We start from the raw sequence: 22993 nt of genomic DNA, 5'->3' as shown, positions 1-22993 counted from the left end.
AACTCCCTTTTGTGCTTTTGAAAGTCTCCCCCCAAAAGTTTTACTAATACATTTTCTCCTTGACAACATCCCTTTATTATAGAAGCAGATTCCTTAATCAATTTTACAGTCTTGTCTATACTTCTCTAATCACATGGCTCCTGTCTAGCATGGAATCAGAAGCAAACTTTTTCCACAGAAGTGGACTGTGTGTTAATTTACACTGATGGGGACCCAGCGGGAGGGGAGACACAAAAATACCCAACCTTCCTGCAAAAGAAAAAAAAACAACCCTCTCTTTCTCTCTCTCTCTTTTCAGTAAGAGTTAGGGCAGTAGTTCTCAAACTCTTTTACTGGCGATCCCTTTCACAAAGGAAGCCTCTGAGTGAGACCCCCCCCAAATTAAAAACACTTTTTAATATATTTAACATTATTATAAATGATGGCAGCAAAGCTGGGTTTGGGGTGGAGACTGACAGCTCGTGAACCCCTATGTAATAACCTCGTGACCCCCTGACAAGTCCTGACCCCCAGTTTGACAACCCAAGTTAGGGACAGATATCCTGGAATACTATCCTGTAGATGGAATCAATAGCATTATCTCCTGTCCCCACCATCCCTCTTTCTCCCCATCCCCCGCCACCAACACATACACACAATAAATGCTCCACCCTGTTTATAAACTTTCCTAAGTGTATATACTTTTGTATCCAAATATGTGTGATAAGAGCTTAAGAGACCGCTGTGAGGAAGAGGAAGGAAAAGGGAGTGCTGTCTTGGATAAATGTGCTGCCAGTGGTTTAAATGAATCACAGGAAAAAACTAATGGATTGATTTTTTGAACAGATAAAGGAGAAAAATCCTCAATTGTTTCTGAAGCACTACAAAACATGAGTAAATCAAACCCAACTACAGTTGTGTGGGAACATTTAAAGGATCCAAGGACTGGAAAGCCTTTCAATACATTAAAAAAAGTGCAAGTCCAGCTGGCCCAGTTGTTTTGATGGACAAGCTGCTTTAACTTTTTCAATTGAATCCAACCCTGTAGTGGTTACACACTACCACAATAGAAACTCAGAAATAAATTCCAGCTTCAAAATTGTATTAACACTTCTAATATTATAAGCACTTCTGAAAAATGTACTGCTAGCTCATTTCTCTCCAGGAAAAGCTTTACAGAAAGTTTTCATCTGGCTCCACAAGTCATTAAGAAGGGTCCCTCCCTCCTCTGTCAGTGTAACTTAACACCTAGTCCACTTATGTGGAAACAAACAAAATCAAAACCACCAAACAAAAACCAAAACACGGTGTGGTGATTTATTTATATGTGATTTTTGTGAGGCCTGAAACGATACACAGAGTCACATTTTTCTCCTGCTTTCAGACATCATAATGCTGTACATTTTGTTGAATCAAGCTGGGGTGGTTTATTTCCTGTCTGGGAAAGAACAAGAAGTTCCTCCTTGTTACTTTGTGAGCAATTAATGATTTTCCTGAACTGGAATGACCAAATGAAACTAAGCTACCATTTCACAGTTCTCTCAAATCTAACCATCATCATACAAATACAAGTCAGATAGGCATAAATATTTAACCATATGTGTGTAGACAACACAAAAAAACATAACTAAATATACCATACCCCCAAAGGTACAACACCCACCCACTCTCAAGAAATATATATTTATGAGTTTACAAAACATGTCAATTGTTTCAGCATGATGCACTAGCAAATACAAAAACTCTAAAGAAAGATTATAATTGCTACTTTCAGTCTGTTGCACAGGTGACACCACTGGAAATATGGCTGAACAGATAAATCTTGCACAGAAAATTTTCATCTTAGTCCCTCTAAAATGAAATTGTGATGCAGGCTGTGCATTAAATGACACGAAGCTGGGAGTTATCTGTTGGCTTACATCACTGAGTGCATCTGCTCTTTTAGTTTAAGGACACAGCCATTCACCTGGACAACTGACTATAATGTACTCAATTCCCATCCACTGTCTCCTTTTAATGTGGAAGTTGTTACTGGAGTTTGCATATTTATGTTAAATAAATATGCAAACTCAAAAAATAACTTAAGCTGACTGTCCAGGCTATTCAACTATTCGTAGAGGAAAGATAAGATTCCTAGGCAGAAGAGGAGAAAACATTTGAAGTAGCAGATGCGCCGAAGGAGAACAAAATTCAGCTAACTGGAAGACTAACAGCTACTCAAAAATAATATTTCAGATTCTGTTAATGAAGACGATGACACACACTGGTTGCTGCAGTAACTGGCTGGCTTTGTTCAACTTGAATTGAATTGACTACTGCTAGTCTGTTTTGAAAAAGGTAATTCTGGTTTTATGGAGCAGAAGCAATATTTGAAACAAATAAAGAGATGTTTAGTGTGCAGATAAGCAAACTGATGGCTCCACTCTGCTAGGAAAATGCTATTGTTTTCTCTGGGGATTTCCAGGCTACTCAGGGCCGAATGTTTCCCACACAATATCCTTCGGGTTTCTTTCTTAATGCTCTTTTTACTGAAGATCTGGCTGAGACAGAACATTGCATCATGGCCTCTCGACCATCCTCAACTTCCTTTACTGAACCACAAGGCATAAATTAGTGGGACTTTCTAATACAACCTTTATTGTTTGGAGAGAGAACGAGGAATGTATATATAGCATTTAGATTTTAGTTATTTTCACAGTATTTATCTGAACCCACAATTCCCCAGCAGTTTAATCAGTCCTGAAGTTCCTCCTTTAGATTATGGAAAATGGCATATTCTTTAAATAGCTTCCCCTACAGTCTTGAACTTCCTTATTACTTCTTTCCCCAGAGACAGATGTTAGAAAATAAAGATAAGCTGAGGTCACAGTAATCAGGGGTGGGGATTACTGACTCTGCATTAAGCAACCAGGAAGAAATACCATAAAGAATCAACTCCCTATCGTTAGTCCCACAGCAGCTCTGTATCTAAATACTGAACATAATTTTGACCAAAAAGTGGTTACTAGTAGATATTTTAAGACAGACCCAAAATAAGGCTTTTATCTCTTGTTGTAATTGTCTAGTCAGTAAATCAGATCTCTAGTGAATCAGTATAATAGCACTATCAATATTAAATGAAAAAGCCAGCGAGTTAAGGTAGCTCAAGCTTTGTTCACATAAAAGGTTATGTTGCAATTTGCAAGAAACCTAAGGGATGCTCCTAATGCACATGAAATGGAACAGAGTACAGCTTCTCTTGTGTGTAAAACTGAAGTGTAGCCTAGAGACTACAAATCCCAGCATGATCTTGGCCTTCCAACTGATCAAGATGGATCACAGCAGGCTTAGAGTTCCTGTACTGAAGATGATGGCCCTCGTGGGCTGAACTTGGCCCACAAGCTGCACTTTGGCCATCTCTATATTCAAGAAAACAGAATGTGAAGTTGAGACTGTCATACAGAAAGTATATACAAGTAATAACACAGAGGGGAGAAAACAGTTATCTAATCGTATTCCTTGCTCAGAACTCAGCCAGTTACTGGACAGGTGGAAGGCAGCACATTTTATCATGATTTATTGGTGAGCAGGTCAACTTCTTAAGTGAAACATTAATGAAAGTGAAATTTTCCTAAATATATACAGAAAAAGCTGTATCAAATATTGTAATTCAAGAGAACAGAGTACAGCAGCAGCCTGCTAAATCCAAGCATTTTATAATCTGCACAAAGAAGAACAAAAAAAAGTATCAGTTGTCTTGCCCCTTCTCTTAAAGATTTAGTAGCTGCTGTAGTGGGATCTTATGGTACTGAACAGAAAACTCGGAAATCTAACTCAATTGACAACTGAACGGTTTGTTTTGGAATGCATTATCCTCACTTTATTGTTTGGTCATCTATTTGTTCACTTGTAAAATGCAGTAATTCAGATTCTCCCAGTCAGTAATGCTAATTAGCCAAGTTCGACTCTGCTATGAAAGTGCTACAGCCTCAAGCAAGAACAAGCCTGAAAGCTGCTTCCTGTTTTCTGATCTAAAAGAAAACAAAACTTCAGTTTTAATGAATGGAGAATTCTGTTCTCAAAAAAGAGAAAGGGAACAAAGCACTCTATAAATGTTGAGGATGACTGATCTAGTTTATTTGAATTGATTCCTTTCACTCACATGATTTGCTGGATCTGAGAAGGATAATTTGGGGCCCCACTCATGCAGTCCTTTCTATATGGCAGTCTTGCACAAGTAAGGACCACAGAAATTGGCCCTTAATGTTAAATTGTGTAAAGTGATTCTAAACATTTCTCATCCCCAAAATAGCTGCTACCTTGTTGTGTGCTTTAAATATAATCAGGTGGAAGAGGGAGCAGAGTGTCCTGGAAAAGAAATTAAGATATGAAGGTGAGATTACAGTCTAATTTGGAACAAGATGCAACAAGCGAGATTAAGAAATAATTGGAGGGAAAAGGCAGAGGGGGAAAGCAAAGATAAGAGTGACAGTAATAAAGTCACAATAGCTCACCTAACTGGCATGCATAAATTGACTGTTTTAACTTATTTGAACATATTTAAAATAGGGTCAGCTCATCCTAATCAGCATTCAATTTAGTCCTGGCTGATTTCTTGCAAGAGTTCTAGCAGAAGGTGATCCTTAGAAAGGGAGGGTGGTAGCCTCTTGAACTAGTTCAGTGAGGCTCCCCGCCTGTAGAGAGCAAGATGGAAAAACGTGCAAAGGCACATTTGGGCGATGCACAGGGGCAAAGGTAAGTAGGAATTTGAAGATAAGGCCATTGCGGAGAAACTAAATGAATTCTTTGCATCAGTCAATCACAGCTAAGAATGTGAGGCAGATTCCCAAACCTGAACTATTCTCTTTAGGTGACAAATCTGAGGGACTGTCCCAGATTGAGGTGTCACTAGAGGCGGCTTTGGACAAACTGATAAACAGTAATAAGTCACCAGGACCAGATGGCATTCACCCAAGTGTTCTGAAGGAACTCAAATGTGAAATTGCAGAACTACTAACTGTGGTTTGTAATCTATCATTTAAATCAGCCTCTCTACCAGATGACTGGAGGATAGCTAATGTGACACCAATTTTTAAAAAGGGCTCCAGAGGCGATCCCAGTAATGACAGGCCGGCAAGCCTGACTTCAGTACTGGGCAAATTGGTTGAAACCATAGTAAAGAGCAAAATTTGTTGGGGAAGAGTCAACATGTTTTTTTGTAAAGGGAAATCATGCCTCACCAATCTACTAAACTTCTTTCAGGAGGTCAACAAGCCTGTGGACAATGGGGATCCGGTGGATAAAGTGTACTTAGATTTTCAGAAAGCCTTTGACAAGGTCCCTCACCAATGGCTCTTAAGCAAAGTAAGCTGTCATGGGATAAGAGGAAAGGTCCTCTCATGGATTGGTAACTTGTTAAAAGATACAAAACAAAGGGTAGAAATAAATTATCAGTTTTCAGAATGGAGAGAGGTAAATAGTGGAGTTCCTCAGGAGTTTGTACTGGGACCAATTCTATTCAACATATTCATAACTGATCAGGAAAAAGGGATAAACAGTGAGGAAGCAAAATTTATAAAAGTGATACAAAACAACTTAAGATAGTTAAGTCCCAAGCAGAATGTGAAGAGCTATAAAATGATCTCACAAAACTGGGTGACTGGGCAACAAAACGGTAGATGAAATTCAATATTGATAAATGCAAAGCAATGCACATTGGAAAACATAATCCCAATTATGCATATAAAATGATGGAGTCTAAATTAGCTGTTACCACTCAAGAAAGATCTCAAAAAAGATATATTGGAATTGGAAAAGATTCAGAAAAGGGCAACAAAAATTATTAGGGGTATGGAATGGCTGCCATATGAGGAGAGATTAATAAGATTAGGACCTTTCAGCTTGGAAAAGAGACAACTAAGGAGGGATATGATACAGGTCTATAAAATCATGACTGGTGTGGAGAAAGTAAATAAGGAAATGTTATTTACTCGTACTCATAAACACAAGAACTAGGGGTCACCACATGAAATTAATAGGCAGCAGGTTTAAAACAAATAAAAACAAGTATTTTTTCACACAACACACAATCAACCTGTGAAACTCCTTGCCAGAGGATGCTGTGAAGGCCAGTAGTATAATAGGGTTCAAAAAAGAACTAAGTTCATGGAGGATAGGTCCATCAATGGGTATTAGTCAGTATGGGCAGGGATAGTGACAGAAGCTGGGAATGGGTGACAGGGGATGGATCACTTGATGATTATCTGTTCTGTTCATTCCCTCTAGGGCACCTGGCATTGGCCACTGTCAGAAGACAGGATACTGGAATAGATGGACCTTTGGCCTGACCCAGTATGGACGTTCTTATTTTCTTAGGGCAAGGACCTTGAATCTGATATGATGAGAAACAGGGAGCCAGTACAAAGAAACAAAAAAGGGCATGACATGGTCAGAGTGACAGGGAAGGAAGGCTATTTTAGTGGCTGCAATTTATACAGGTGTGTGTATTCTTCCAGTACAAAAGGGCAGCTTTTTATGTTTTTAATTAGTCTGCCACTGTGCATCATTTTTGTTACCCTTTGGAGGACTGCAGTGACATTTTAACAGAAGGCACATAAACTTCCTATGATGCGTGGTCTTTGTTGCAATATAAATTAAAAATTATGACATATATAACTCCAGAGATTTCAAAAATTCATTGAGTCAGATGTAGAACATGTACATCCTACCATGTGCTAGTCTAATGCAATCCTCCTCATCTTGCTGAATAACCATCACACGATTTGAGTAAACTTCAGGATTTTTTGCTAGATATTAACATGTATTTACATAATGTAAATATTGTAGAAAAATGCTATTATTTATTAAGTTATATCTTACCTACTATTAAAACAATCATGCTTTCTGACCTTTATGGTTTGTTACACATGTATTTTAGATTGCTCTGTAGAGGAAACAAAGATACAAATTCGCTCTGCCACTTTGTAGGCCAAATCCACCTTCTTTGTAGCTTGTTTTGTCTCTAATCTTTAGAATACTGGAATATTTGAAACTGTAACATGACCAGTGACACATAGTCAAAACCCACATCAAAATGGGTTCCTGCCTGCTTCCAGCGTACTTCTGCAGCGCTAATATACAGTTAGCATTAAAAAAATCTTTTTCAAAAGTCTGGAAAGACATCTCATGATAGTGGTGGGGAAACACACTGAACAAGAGAAAATAACAGTCTCAGAATTATCAATCAGATGGTTTATCAGAGGATGCAATCAATGCTTGTTTCAGCTCTTAAAATTTTGACTCTTGTTCCTAGCAGATCTATTCGTCGCATTTATCCTGTATGCATTTCAGTTAACTAAAGTTCTCTTACCAGGATTTCAGTCCTTATCAGTTAGATACTGATCTTAGAACACTTCTTCAGTGCTTTTTCCTGTAATATTTTCTACTTGTCAAAATAGGAGCATATAGACCGGCATACAATTTGCACCATGCTACTTTACATATGTTTAAAAATATTATCTATTTTATTCAATTAAATGTTTTAGAAATAAATTATGATATATGAGTAAATACAAGAAGGAAGAGCTGTAGATCCCAGAGGCTTGGGCTGGTTTTGGCTGTAAATTTTCTGCTGCTCAAATTCTGTCTTCCTTCTAGACTGAGTAGCTTTGTGATTTTTTTCTCTAACATACGTCAAATGTTCATAAGGGTACCAAAAGTATCCTGCCAACATTGAGTTCATCTCCAGCCATGACTGTACTAACTCCAGCTTCTGGGATTGAGGTACAAAACACTGCTAGGAGAGCTATAATATTCCACCACCTGTTCCACTAGCAAGCCAGTTGGAGAAGAAAGGGATTTTCATTTCCTCATGGGTAGTACGCTGGGGGAACCACAGTGAAAACTAATTTTGAAGCAAAGTTTTTACTTCTCTTTTCCCACTAACTTCAGTTTTCTCTATACTTTTATTGGGGGGGGGGGGGAAGGTAGGAGGCTGTGAATCACATTACAGTTGATTCTTTACTAGAGCTAGGAGAGTCATTAATTTGATTACTTAGCCACTTTACATTAGGTGATCTCCATGAGCAGATCATAATTTCATCTAATTTGTTAATTATTCAAATGTACTTGTCAAATTCTTTGTTGGTTGGTTTTATGTTATATGAATTGGTCACAAACACTACACTCCTGGTTAAATCTCCATTTTAATTAATTGTTGCTCATGCCATTATTTGAATGTACATACACTGAAGCCATCTTACTCTGGGTCAGCCTCTTCCTTGCACCCTATCAAAAAAATTGCAGGAATGCTGATCTACACTAAAGTACAAACTAAGCGTGTTTACAGAACATTACACAAAGCTTGTGAGAGAGTAATGGGTGTCTTGAAAAGCCAAGACATTGTCTGGATGCAAAAAGAAAGTTCAATAGAGGCCTTAAGATACAAGGTTTTTTCAGCACACAGTATTTTTGTATGCTCTGAATTGGATTGAGGCTAGTGGGGCATCTGAAAGGCTAGCTAAGTCAGCACTGCAGGAAGGCAAGCAATGTGCCGTTGCAATTTTGAGATATCGAAAATTGTAACATTACAAGTAATGACAACCCAACCTGAAGTAACCTTTAATATTGAACATGGTCACATTTTACTATTTACTTCAATAACCTGCCAGTTCCATTTCCTCCTTTCTAATGTTCCAGTTTCTCTAACTTCAAAATTATTGAACAGATAAAGCACATTTCATCTAATAATAATGGCTTTTCCCACCATATCTCAAAGGCAAAAAGCTAATGTTGGTTCAATTTTTTAGCCACTGGAGCCATGAGATTTCACACTATGTATTACTCCTCCATATAATCCCAGAGATTTACATCTGCACAACTGAGGAGGAGAATAAAAGGAGGAAAAATAATGAAGACAAAAAACAATCCATCCCCAAAAAAACATGTGATGTGTCAGCTACAGAATAATCATCACTGATAGCAACATCAGGTTGTGCAGAACTAATGAGGTGATGGCCTGACATACAAGGCAGATCCCAAATCTTGAACCAAGGCAGATCTCATTTCAAATCAAAGGATCCAGCTTTCTTTTGTATACAAATTTAAATCCAATTTCCAGTCATCTAATGTAATACAGTGGACTGCAACGTTGCTAGCTTCTTTTCACTTCATTCATGCTGCCCAGTTCTGAAGCCTGGAAAGATAACTTTTGCCTAAACACAACATGTGTAGACTAAACATAATACTTATATTTGATAGCATGTGGCACTTTCTTATCCAAATGCTTTCTTAATTATAGCTGTGGTTTCTCTGGGTGTTCTCCCTATTTGGAGGAAGAGCTTTACAGAAGACAAAAGCTGCTTGCAGTAAATAAAACTAGACTAGTGCAACAAAAGCAATCTTTTATGAAAACATGTGCAATACCTACCTAAACATCTGTTACCAATAGAACCAGAAGGCATTACAATGCACAGCACACAAGGACAGGCTGTAAAACTAACCATTCATGGGGTTCTCTCTTTGAAGCATATTGGTAACTTTCAAAAGCAGACGGAGCTACAGTTAGTTGGCTTTATCATTTAGTTTTGGATATTTTAGAATGGATCAAATGTGGAGGAACTGAAGGTAGATCTTTCAAGGTACTACACATGGAACCTGTTTTTATTTGCCAGCAAACATACAGAGTCCATGTTAGGCTGCAGAACTGTTCCATTGGTATCCACTGTAAAGGTCCTCCTAATGTGTGATGCAAGAGAACTGCTGAGTACAATACTATACAGACTTTTAATAATGGTATCTAGGCACTATGGTGGTTAGTTCCTTAAAAGTACATATAAGCAGATACAAGCCCATACAGTGAAAAATCAAAGGGAAAAAGAATGGGGAAGCAGCATAAAAGGGTGGACATTACCAGAGGGGAAACAGAAAGAGAACATTGTGAGACAACAACATTATCACATTATCTTTAAAAACTCGTGGCGATTGGGGGAGGTCCCGAACGACTGGAAAATGGCAAATATAGTTCTCATCTTTAATAAAGGGAAGGAGGAGAATCCAGGGAACTACAGGCCAGTCAGCCTCACCTCAGTCCAGGTAAAATCATGGAGCAGGTCCTCAAGGAATCCATTTTGAAGCACTTGAAGGAGAGCAAGGTGATCAGGAACAGTCAACATAGATTCACCAAGGGCAAGTTATGCCTGACCAACCTGATTGCCTTCTATGATGAGATAACTGGCTTTGTGAGTATGGGGAAAGCAGTGGACATGATAGATCTTGACTTTAGCCAAGCTTTTGATATGGTCTCGCACAGTATTCTTGCCAGCACATAAAAAAAGTATGGATTGGATGAATGGACTATAAGGTGGATAGAATGCTGGGGAGGTCTAGAGTGGATATTGGGGAAAACCATTTCACTAGGAGGGTGGTGAAGCAATGAAATGGGTTAGCTCGGGAGGTAGTGGAATCTCCAACCTTAAAAACCTCTAAGGCCTGGCTTGACAAAGCCCGGGCTAGGATGATTTAGTTGGGATTGGTCCTGCTTTGAGCAGGGGGTTGGACTAGATGACCTCCTGAGGTCTCTTCCAACCCTAATCTTCCATGATTCAATGAACACTAAAAGTCAACATCAGAATTGTTGCATGGAATTTTGCAGTTACCATAGAATGCACAGCATGCAGAGAAGCAACTCAGAGCAGCTTTTCACACATACAAGTCAACAGAGGACAGCATTTTGCAATAAAATTGTGTCAGACAGCAGACCCACATGACTATCTATCCCACCTTTAGATTTGAGATAGATGCGGTTAATCTTTGCCACCCAGCCAGAAAGAGATTAACCACTTGCACTAGCTACAACGTACATACAAAATACAGACCACACAAGATGACTCTAACTGGAATTTTAGCATGGCCTGGGACAGGAATTATGAATCTAGCTATAAATTCTATGTCACTGTACACAAGTTACCAAACAGTAAACCCTCAGAAAATGCCTCTAATTTTTTTCCCCACAATACTTTTGCCTCATTATTCCCACACCCCCATTCTCCCACTTAATATTCCCTCTCAGAAGACAATAGATGAATTTTAAAACATTCCCTGAAGAACAACAGATCAAGATTGTCAGATAAAATGGAGGAGTCAGCGCCACAGCTAAGAACACCTCATTGAGAACACCCTGTTCTCTGCACTCTCTCATTTAAACCTGAATGCCTTGGATAATTGTAGTTGCCCTGATATAACATAGAGAAAGGAAATCTCAGTTATATAGGACAAACACCACAGGTCAAAATCAGCACCTTCAACCACTGCCCAGAGACAAACAGCAAACCAATGCAAACAATGGTGTAATGAAGAACAGACATAATGTGATCCCTACAAGGTCTAGCTGAAGTTTGAGTGGTCTTAAGGTATGGTTTCCTCAACACATGTCGAGTGCATTGCAACAGACAAACTGCAAGGGGATAAAGGCATAGATAAGGATGACAAGGTCCTGTATCTGAAAGAAAGGGATGCAATTTTCTAGCCAAATGCTGATAGAGAAAACATTACTACTGGTATAGGCCATCCAGATGCTTCTAGAGAGAGATCAGGATTTCAGTCTGTGACAGAGTAACAAGTGATGAATCAATTACCCCATCGAAGGGGCAGAGGCAGTTTTGCAATTTCAGCTGGTTGCTTGCCTCTCTCCAGGAGCGTTAATTCCATCTTATCAGAGTTGAGTTTCAGTTAGTCAGCCTGGATGCAAGCCCCAATATCAGCTACACATTTCTCAACCACACTGTCCAGCTCCAACAAAACAGCACTGTGCCTCACTCACACAGGCAGCGAAGGCTGTGGGACTCCCTTTCTTTTCTAGCAACTTAATATACACACTACATGAAAGGAGGGTACAAGAACATCATGCAGGCTGCCTACACTATGAGCTCTTGAAGAGATTTAGTGTGCACATAAATAGCACTGTAGCTGCAGTAGCAATGCAAGCAGCAGCTGTGCCTCTGCTTCCACTAGCAGTGCTACCATGGGCAAACTGCTATTTATATTCCCGCTAACTTGAGGAGAACTACTGCGAATATGTGTACCAAAGCAAAGAAATGACAACCCCCGCTTGAAGTGTAGATGCAGCCTTACTATCCCATTGGGGCTATGTTATTCTTAGCATGGAACTGGCATCTGCTTCTTAGGAAGCAGCAGAATAGTCACCCCTGCCAGAGAGATTTTGAGAGCTTATCTTCTCTGCCGCTCTCAAGAGTTTTCTTATTGAAGAAACAGGAACATGTGAAATATTTAATTAAGAAGTTTAAGACTAACCCTTTTAATTCTTCCTGATAAAGAATCAAGAGCAGTTTTGTCATCAGAAAGGAAGTACTGACATTTAAAATGCTCTCTGCACTTAAACAGTGAACTGCTTGCTTTTGCAGCCAACTTTTTGGTAACGAATTCCAAGATATAGATCAATCTACAGCACTGACTATCTAACACTGCTGATATCCAGTGTGAATGTTTAAAAAGTAATAAATCATTGCTGCTAAACCTCAGCTTGTGATACAGGCCTTTGGCAGAACCTACAGGAGGATTTCTGTAGCATTTCTGATCAATTACCGTACTTAACAACATACCTTTAAGGCATCTATGACAAGATCTCTTGCTTCTAGTTCTCCTTCAAGAATACTAAATAGCGTCAGTAGTTCTGGTTTGCTGAGCTTTTCCAGATTCATTCTGAATACCTGAAAAACAAAAGCAATTAGAAAAGAATTAGTTCACTAGATGTTGCTCTGAACAACACCAACGGTGATATTCTAAGACCCAGGAATGCACAACCTTCATTGAACTTGGAAACTTTAGACCTTGCAAGCTGTATTGTTAAACAAGGGAGAACACCTACACAACAGTGTTTTCTTTATGACCTCCAGAACTAGTTGCAAAAGATTGATTTTTCATCTTTTCCCAGGGGTTCACAAGCATATGCATACCCAGATAGTGTGGGCAGAAAATACGTGCTGATGTACAATATTCACTGAGCTGCACCCAAAATTAACAGGAGGGAGAAGTGAATTTTTTTTAAATCATGCTACTGTGGATTATGAATCTGAACCATAGAGCTGCAAATGTGCCACTAAGAACTTAAACATGGAGCCATACGTCAGGCATATAACTTGTAGGTTAAAAATGGCTGCTTAAGAACAATACCTTTGCAGTCCAAATTGATCCATTTACCATAAGATAAATATTAAGTTTATAAATTAGCATTTCAAAGCTACATTATACCTTTAGAGCCATCCCTAATGACATCTCCTGTGGCACAGACTCAAGTCACTCCACAAAGTTAATGCCACAGAAATATACACACACGCAGAACTTTGGTTTCTATTCTCTCTATGGAATTTCTTCAGACCATAGCAGCTTGTGAAATACAATTTTAAGTTGTAAACATTAGAATGCAGATCCAATACCTCTGGATACTGCATTTTAATTAAGAGTAACAATAGTCACATCATACGTTTTAACAAGTCTGTATATATCTCTATAGTGGAAGCCTAAAATACTCTGCATCGAACATGTATAGGCTGTGAAAAGTCCTAAAATTACAACACATTCTTGCACATATCCTTCACTGCAAGGCTACAACAGTAAGAGCTAAATGTGTCAAATTCATCCCCAGCTTTTGCCACTCTTTAACACTTGCTAAAAGTCAAAAACGTCAGGGGATGCGCGAACGGACTTCAGTTTGTTATATGGTGCTCAACTGTGCTAGCAAAAGATGGATTTATCCACTGGATGATTCATTTTTAACCTTTGTTTAGACAAATATATGCAGCAGAATGGAATACGGTGAAACCTACTACTCTAAAGTCACTACTACTTTGCAGGTAATTTGCATAATTGTCTTGTGTACAGCTAAGCAAATAAAGCCATGTTCAGTCTTGTTTAAGCAGACACAAGCTGGGTGAGGTAATATCTTTTACTGGACCAACTTCTGTTGATGATAGAGACAAGCTTTTGAGCTATACAGAGCTGTTCTTACCAGAAGAAGAGCTCTGTGTAGCTTGAAAGCTTGTGTCTTTCATCAGCAGAGGTTGGTCCAATAAAAGATACTGCCTCACCCACTTCGTCTTCCTAATATCCTGGGACCAACACAGCTACAACATTGCAAACAAAAATGGATTATTTACACAGATAAAATTTTCCAGTTCTGGGAAAGGAAAATTGTCTTGCTCACCCAGAAGAGTAACAACCTTAAGTATCCTCTATAACAGTGTTTCCCAAACTGTGTTCCGCACAATGTGAATAGGTGTTCCCTGAAAGATTCATAATTAGAAAAAAGGGTCTTTACATTTTTTTTTATTTAAAATTTGGCATATTTGAAGCGTAGTTTACAACTCTTTTTGAATGACTATAACATAACTTACTATAACATAAAACTCTTTTTCCTGTTATTGATAGATCTCGTATTGAATATCATGGCGTAAAGAGAACGTGACACGCAAGCATGTTGACATCTACCCCTTTCGGGCACATTTCAGTTAGTGACGTCGTACCCCTTCCGCTCGAGGCTGCGTGAACTGCAGTGGTATGCACACACCATTCTCTTTACGCCATGTTGAATATAAAATATTCACTTAACATGTTCAAACCTGTAGGTCTTTACCGTGTGTGAGATAAGCACAACTAAACTACCTTCGCTTGAAACAATATAAATATTTGTGACAAAATTTGACAAAAATTCAGTATTTCTAAATATTGTTACTAAACCTAATCACCATGGATTTGTGGCTAAAAGAAGGAACTTTGAAATGAAAAGCAAGTTCTTCCGGTACTCCAACTGTGGTCGAAATAAACGAGCAAAATATTGTGACACTTCCAAGTGAGGATGAACAATCAGTCTTTCATTGCCAAAAAATCTGTTAGTACTAGTGAGTTATCCAAGGTGAAAGAATTTCCACTGAAGTATATCAAAAAACAAGCAGCAGCAGGTGTTAAAAGACCGAAATGAAAGTATGATGAAAGTTATTTTGCTTTCAATTTTACATGTGTTGGAAATAAAGATGTTCCTGATGCGCAGTGCGTCGTATACAACAAAATATTAAAACAGTTCACTGGCTCCTACTAAACTTCGTAGGCATTTGGAAACCAAGCATGCTGAATACAAAGACAAAGATATACGTTTTTTCAAGAGGAAGCGTGACTCACTTGGAAATTGTAAACGTCCGATGATTAAAATTGCTAAAACATAACAAGTGCAACAGAGGCATCTTATCGAGTAAGTTACCATACAGTGCTTACTGGATAAGCTCACACTATTGGAGAAATGCTTATCAAGCCTTGCGCGAAAGATACTGTAATGTGCATGTTCAGTGAGCAGTCTGGTAAAAAAATTGATGCTATACTGTTGTAAAATAATACTGTTGCACGCCATGTTAAAGATCTTGCTGATGACATAGAAAAAGAGCTAGTCTGCCGACTGAAAATTTGCCATGAGTACTCACTGCAGCTAGATGAGTCCACTGACGTTTCGGGACTTGCTGTGCTACTAGTATTTGTCCGATATAGATTTAATAATATTATTGAAGAGGATCTGCTCTTATGTGAATTTCTGCAAAGCAACACAACTGGAGAGGAAATATTCAACTACATCAACAATTTTATCAGAAAGCATGAAATTAGTTGGGGAAAACGTATTGATGTATGTACTGATGGTGCTTGGGCAATGATTGGGAAGATGAAGGGGGCTGTAATGCGAATCGTAAGTGTGGCATCAGAAAGCACTAAGAGCCATTGTGCTCTACACAGACATGCACTTGCAGTTAAAAAAAATACCAGCATATCTGAAAATTATGCTCGATGAAGCAGTACAAATTATCAATTTTGTCAAATATCGACCACTTCAATCCAGGTTATTTAAAATTTTGTGTGAGGAAATAGGTAGTCAGCACAAAGTGCTTCTTTTACGTATAGAAGTGAGGTGGCTATCCAGAGGAAAAAGTGCTTGTGAGGCTTTTTGAGCTTTGTAGTGAACTACTGGTATTTTTCACTTCAGATAATTCAGGATGAAAATGTAATGATTGTCTGACAAATTCCTCATGGCTAATGAGACTTAGGTATCTTGCAGATTTTTTTGCAAAATTAAATGAAATTAATCTGTTGCTGCAAGGAAAGAATGTGACCACTTTTACTACAATGGATAAAATTTCGTTGTTAAAAAAGAAACTGGAATTCTTGGCATCTTCTGTAGAAGAGAATACCTTCGACTGCTCCCCTACAGTACATGAATTTCTGACTGAAATAAATTCTACAGTCTACGAAGAAGTTTCTAGCACCATTTTATAGCACTTACATGACTTGCAGGCCTCTTTATTAGAACATTTTCCTACAAGTACTAATGATAATGCTTGGGTTCGAAATCCGTTTGTAATTACAGCCAAACCAGTCGGCATTACTGCGCATGATTATGAAAGCCTAACTGACTTAATTTCTGATTTGAAACAAAAGTTTAAGGATCTTCCACTGAATAATTTTTGGAGCAGCCTAATAGAAGAGTACCCTAATGTGGCTAAACGTGCAGTTTGAATGCTCCTTTCTTTTGCTACAACCAAGCCCTCGTCCAGACTAACCCGCGGCATCGGCGGGTTAAAATCGATTGCTCGGGGATCGATATATCGCGTCTAGTCTGGACGCGGTGTATCGATCCCCGAGCGCGCTTACATCGATTCCGGAACTCCATCAATCCGAACGGAGTTCCGGAATCGACACGGAGAGCCGCGGACATCGATGGAGCCCCGTCCAGACTGGTGAGTACCTCGATTTTAGAAATTCGACTTCAGCTACGTTATTCTCGTAGCTGAAGTTGCGTATCTAAAATCGATTTTAATTCCTAGTCTGGACGTGGCCTTATTTGTGTGAGATGGGATTTTTGTATTATACTGCAACAAAAAACAAATATAGGAATAGACTTCAACTTTCCAGCATTATTCCTAATATTAAGTGAATTTGTGATAGAAAAATGCAGAAACACAAATCCCATTAAATCCAAATTTGTATTTCTGTTTATAAAAACAGATTTTCCTAGTAAAAATCTAATTTGTTTGGTGTTTGTGTATATATAAAAGTTCTTTAAGTAGAACACTGTTTTTAATTTTGACTCTTGCACTTGATTTTCGTACTACTTTATATGCGCTTTCCAGTTAGAAATTGTTAGTTCAAGTTATTTTAAATTTGTATTTTTGCTTTGTTTTATAAAATATAGTTGAGCATAAATCATGCAATTTTTTATTTGAAAACCAAACGACTACAAAATAATATTATAAGTGTTCCGTAATAGGCTAAAAAGTGTTCCATGGCCAAAAAAGTTTGGGAAATGCTGCTCTATACACTTTAAGAGGAATTTAAAGTAATGATCTATTCCTGCCCTCAGCATTAATCAGAGGGCACTGATTAATTATTATTATTATTAACAACAGAGGATAATATTCTTGTTTCACTCAAAGTCCACTGTGAAATATTAAAACAGCAAAGTTTCAGCAGAGCAGTACAGCTTTTTTATAGGGTTTTTCTGGGTAGACTTACACTGGCATGTCTAGAGAGTCTTCTTAAATGAAAGCATAGCTATGGCTGTTTATGGTACTGTGGTTGTGTTAAAATGCAATGTAACTAGCCATTAAAGAGCTGTCAGCATAGCATGTGTTCAGTACTGCAGCTAAATGAATTTACTGTCTGAGGGAAAGAAGTGTGACTGTATAATAAACAGTTTGGTAAACCTCTAAATGTCTGGTTTCATGATTTCCAGCAAGACCAGCCAACCATAAGTTGGGGCCTTCAAGACAGAGGAGGAAGTAAGTGGTTCTCCAAGCAGCAGCAGGAGAAAGTTTAAATTCCCTACAGGGAGGGAATTCCCTTCTGACAAGTTGCTACCCTACTTAAAAGCTGTGAATACTTCTAGGCAATTCCAACAAGATATAGAGTTCCATTTCTACACTGGACAATGACCGAGTTAGAGACTACCTCTTAATTTGGTTATGAGTAACCAAATCAATACGAAATTTACTGCTCTGGATTAACAAACCCACTTTTGTCTGATTCACTGAAACACGTTTTATTTGTACTAAAATAAAATAAAATAATCAAAAAGGGGCATGACCTGTTGCTTAAACAAACACAACACAGCTATAGGAGAAGTCTTGAAACTGCCAAATAAATGCCTGGAAAATTCTCAACCAACAAAATCCCACCTTCCTGCTTTGTTCATGCAAATTGGTGAACTGCCCAGGATTATTTGCTTACAGATACTAAATTGATGTTAAAACACAAACTAAAAATATTCAAACATTTTCAGAGAGAGTCGTCTTAAATGAAAGTACAGTTATGGATGTTTATGGTACTGTGATTGTGTTAAAATGCAATGTAACTAGCCATTAAAGAGCTGTCAGCACAGCATGTGTTCAGTAAATGATTAAAATTTTGAAGTTCATATTTAACGCCACACTTACAGCAAAGGGAAGACTTTAAAGCAGCATTTTTTCTTGAAGAGCAAGCAAATACAAACAACAAGGAAACTAAGGGTATGGCTACACTTGCAGCTGCACAGTGCTGCTGCGCGAGCGCTCCCACGGCAGTGCTTTGAAGTGTGAGTGTGGTCGCGGCGCCAGCGCTGGGAGAGAGCTCTCCCAGTGTTGCAGGTACTCCACCTCCCCGTGGGGATTAGCTTACAGCGCTGGGAGCCGTGCTCCCAGCGCTGGGGCACTGTTTACACTGGCGCTTTACAGCGCTATAACTTGCTGCACTTGGGGGGGGGATGTTTTTTCACAACCCTGAGCGAGAAAGTTGCTGCGCTGTAAAGTCCCAGTGTAGCCAAGGCCTAAAGGAGAACACATTTCTCTTCATGTGAATACTTCCCCTGAAGGGCAAAAGTTGAGGCCATTTCCCCTACTGTTCACAGACAAAAATTCTTTCTACCCTGGGTCATCTTTGCAGAACTAAAAGCCCTGAGATAATAATCAGATTCAGAATATTTTACAGTTGCAGTTTGGCTTTCGATGCTTTGATCTCTACTGCAAGTGTTCTTTATTTCAGAAGAGGGCTTCCTGAACCAGCAAATACATTTAACATCCATGGGTTCTGGAACACAGTCCTCATATTCAAAATTTTAATTAGAGCTTTATAAGAATTGTTGAGACTTGCCAGGAGGGTAAAAGGAAGACTTCTTTAAACAAGAGTAGACACTTAAGAATTTAATTTGGCCCAGCTTTTTAAAGATGAAACACCTGAATTATTTTGTCATTTTCATTTCAAAACAGAGTTTTAAAGTCAGCACATGCAGTGTACAGCATACTACAGCATTTTAGGAAAAAAATGCTGTATCCCAACCAATGCCTTGAAGTACAAAAAACCAGCTATATTCAGGACAAAGGGGGGAAAAAAATCAGAGGACTGGCTGGAGGAGTGAAAAACAGATTTCTTCAATGAACAATATATTTGCTCTATCTTCATTACCACTAGAGTTGGGTGACTAGTACAATTTTTCTCTAAATATTTGTTTGAATATTTAAACATATGCTTTGAATTCACTCCCCTGCATATTTGTTTTCCACAAATATGCTAAGAAATTAAATTACTTTGCAGGGATGATCACCGAAACAGTAGATTTTAAGCCTACATTTGAAGGAGGCAAATTTGAAATGAATGTTATTCTCACACACTCAAGTAATAACACACCATCCACTTCAGCTGTGCATCCAAACAAACATCGCAAAATTCAAATATTGAAAAAACAGAAAACTACTTCCAAACAAGTTACAGACCAAGTTATCTTCAGGAAATTACTCAAATCATTTTGAATATACATTTCCAAAAACTAATCTGTTCCCATGCAGTTTTAATCCTTAACCAGTAAAGTCTGTGGATTCCCAATGAAATTAGACTGCTTATATGCCCATTTTCAGACATTTGAGCACATTCTTAAGACTAAGTTTGGCACATGTTAGGAGACATACTTGTTCCCTAGTCTCTTTCTGAGCGTAGTGTTACTTGGCATTGTCATCTTGCATTAAGTGGCTTTAAAAATACAAAACAGTTTTCAACCACATTTATTCCAACTGCTTCAAATAGACTTTGCTGGGAGGTCATATTCTGGTGCTATTGTCTGAGGAATATTCTAACCTATAAATCTGAAACAGGAACCACTTGTAGACATAATCTGAACATCCATAATACATCCAGGTTTGTCTGCAGGATATTTTGCAGAGACTAAATCATTTAACGTATCCTTACTTTAGTATAAGAGAGTTCATGGAGTTAAGTTTTAAACTATAAACTTCTGCACAGAACCTGGATGTTCCTCCACCCTAGGATGGACTTTGAACATGTGCTCCATCTGCTGTATAGGCTGGCTGGCCATGAAGCCAGAATCTGGAATATTCCAGGGTTTGCCAAGCCTGCAAGGCTGTGGATAAGATTCTGCAAGATAAATGCCTCTGACAGAAGAATCAGTAGAAACCTAAAAGGTGATCTAAAACTTTTTTTTTTTAAAAGAGCAAATAAATTCATTAGTGATCTAGTGTATTTTATCATAATATAGTTAATATTTTTCAGTTCTATAGGCAAAGGAGCCCAGTGAACCTTGCCCATAGAAAGCCTGAGCTCATCTGTGAGGTATGCCTCACCTCCATTTTACAGTAATTCAAGGCATAAAGTGTTTTCCCAAGGTTTCTCAAACAGTGGCAGAATCAGAAAGACAACCCAGAAATCCACATTCCCAGTATTCTGCTTCAACTATCAACCATGCAGCCTCTTGTACTCAAATTTTACCTCATTATCTACACTTAAAATTTCTACTGCTTTTCCAGTTTAGGAGACTCATATTTGCATGAGCTTGATTAGATTCCCATTTCAGTAGGACATTGCATTCTTAATGACTATTCTGTAGGTAGACAATTGCTGGAGAATTGTAAACTGACCAATATACTTTTCTAGAGTCACAGTTGTGCAAGACTAGAAACAAGACACCTCTCTCATGTCTGGAATTGTTTGGTTGACAATTATGTTGTTACTTCTATGATATGAAATAGCTGGCTAGTTATAATAACTATTTTGTACTGCGCAAAAAATGTGTAGTGCCATTTATAAACAGAAGCAGAGAACAGAATCATAACATCCAAAAAGCAACTCCCATGACTATCTAGAATTAATTTTACAGGTTGGGACCAGGGTAAGGGATATGGTTTTGTTTTTTCAGTTTTTAAAATGTACCATGCTTAAGTAGGCACTTTTAAGTTTATGAACTGTATGATTGCCATGGACAGATTTTAAATCTCAACATCCTGACTGTTCGCCCAGGAAATGCATGACTTCATTTTAACAGTGGGTCAGTTCTTCCACAGACTAATTTATGAAGGTTAAGACTGAATCAGTATTTACAGGAAACAGTATCAAATCATATTTTGTGAGATGTTCACTATTAAGTTGTATTAGTTCAGTGAAGAGAAGACATAAATTTAAAATAAGGCAAGTATTTTCTTTTATCAATGAAGAAAGCTGATATTTTCCCCTGTAATTTTTGAGGTCCTAAAGGTGGCAAAACTAACTGCACTAACACCAGTACATTTAGTACTATTCTGAACATCAAATTTCACATTGAAAAAATGGAAAACCAGCATCTGTTTTATCAGCAGTACATGGAGAATTATGCTTATTTCCGCGTTAGCTCACATCAGCAGATCCTCTGCAATGCTGCGAGAGCTTCCTACTATGATGCACTTGCTTGCCACCACTGCTCACAAACTGGATTTAAGTACAAATAAGAGAGGAGTTCACAGTTGACCACGGCCTGCAGCCAGAAGCACGGTGGCAACCCAATAAGTTCTAACTTATCAGAACACAGAGCTAACCTTTATAATTCAAAATGGTAATGCTTTGACCAAAGCATCTCCTATTTCTATAGCACCATACACTTACAATGTGCTAACGAACCAAGTCCCTGCCTCCAAAGATATTATTCTACATCAGCACTTCATAACACTCCTGTAAGACTATTTATAGTAACCAAAAGCACAAGTTATATAAACTAGTCAGTACGTATACTGGCTTACACTTTAATTTTCAACTTCATGAAGCTAAAGATACTTTGAGATGGTGGACACACCCATACACACACTACAGCCTAACAGCAACAAGTCACATACAAGTAAGCGATAATTGTACTCAGAGCACAGTTCACCCAGCCATGCTGTATGTCTTAATAACGAAAATCTCACAAGACAGATATAATTAAAAAAGAGCATTTTGAAAAAACCGCACTTGCACTACTATGGTTTTAAGACACTCGATAAAGATCAGTTACAACACCTTGCAGATAGCACATTGCTGAACCGATGCACATTTAGAAATGGAACCCATCTAACCCTTTTATCTTGAGGGATGCTGGTGGGGGGAAGAAGGAAGAACTAAAGTCAACCCAACTGATTTTAGTACCCAATTTCACAAGAAAGCCAGATATCTCTGAATCAAAAAATAACTCAGAGGCCATTACACCAATAAATTCCATCGTCTCTCTGAATCCTATCCTGGGTCACTCTAGGCATGTCCTTTATATTGTTAAGTTCCCTAATTTCGCCCCATCTAAACACTATGCAGAGGACTGTTCCCTCTCCATCCCTGCACAACCCCTCCCCTTAATACCACACACACACTCATCCTGCCAAGTAGATTTTCACATGCAAACTGGCAAGAACTGATCGAGCATCTCTATATTCCAAATAAAAAATCTCCACTTACAACAATTTTAAAAACAATATTTAAGGAACAACAATTAGAACATTACAGTTCACATCCAGTACAATATGTTAACCTGTGTGAACACACAGAGATCAAACACAAATACTATAGTATTTAGTCTTATAGAATAAATATTTTTATTGAGTCTGAGATCTGCTATACTTTCAAGACAATAATCAAAAGTTCAGAGCTTAAACAAACAGAAATGATTATTGCCTGTCTAAAGGTAAACTTCCTTTTAGCTGTGCTATGCTTTTTTGAGCAGAAACAT

General features: G+C 38.2%; 1 protein-coding gene and 1 long non-coding RNA gene across 4 annotated transcripts in view; one reads left to right on the top strand and one right to left on the bottom strand.

Annotated features, from left to right (window-relative positions):
- Positions 1-6851, top strand: part of LOC115650981 — a 31907-nt gene extending 25056 nt beyond the window's left edge. The window contains exon 4 of the long non-coding RNA XR_004000282.1: positions 6244-6851. This is a non-coding gene — a long non-coding RNA (uncharacterized LOC115650981). The remainder of the gene's footprint in view (positions 1-6243) is intronic.
- CTTNBP2NL (CTTNBP2 N-terminal like) overlaps positions 1-22993 on the bottom strand; it is a 42874-nt gene that overhangs the window by 15348 nt on the left and 4533 nt on the right. For 2 of the 3 annotated variants that reach the window (XM_030561724.1, XM_030561723.1), the window contains exon 2: positions 12576-12683. In XM_030561724.1, the coding sequence (XP_030417584.1) occupies positions 12576-12674 (99 nt within the window). In that variant the 5' untranslated portion in view covers positions 12675-12683. Of the gene's footprint in view, positions 1-12575; positions 12684-22288; positions 22425-22993 lie in introns of those variants that run through there. The other variant, XM_030561721.1, reaches the window with a different exon arrangement.

This window comes from Gopherus evgoodei, chromosome 4 (genome assembly GCF_007399415.2).
Source record: "Gopherus evgoodei ecotype Sinaloan lineage chromosome 4, rGopEvg1_v1.p, whole genome shotgun sequence".
NCBI classification, from domain to species: domain Eukaryota; kingdom Metazoa; phylum Chordata; order Testudines; family Testudinidae; genus Gopherus; species Gopherus evgoodei.
This window is presented reverse-complemented; position numbering and strand designations above follow the sequence as displayed.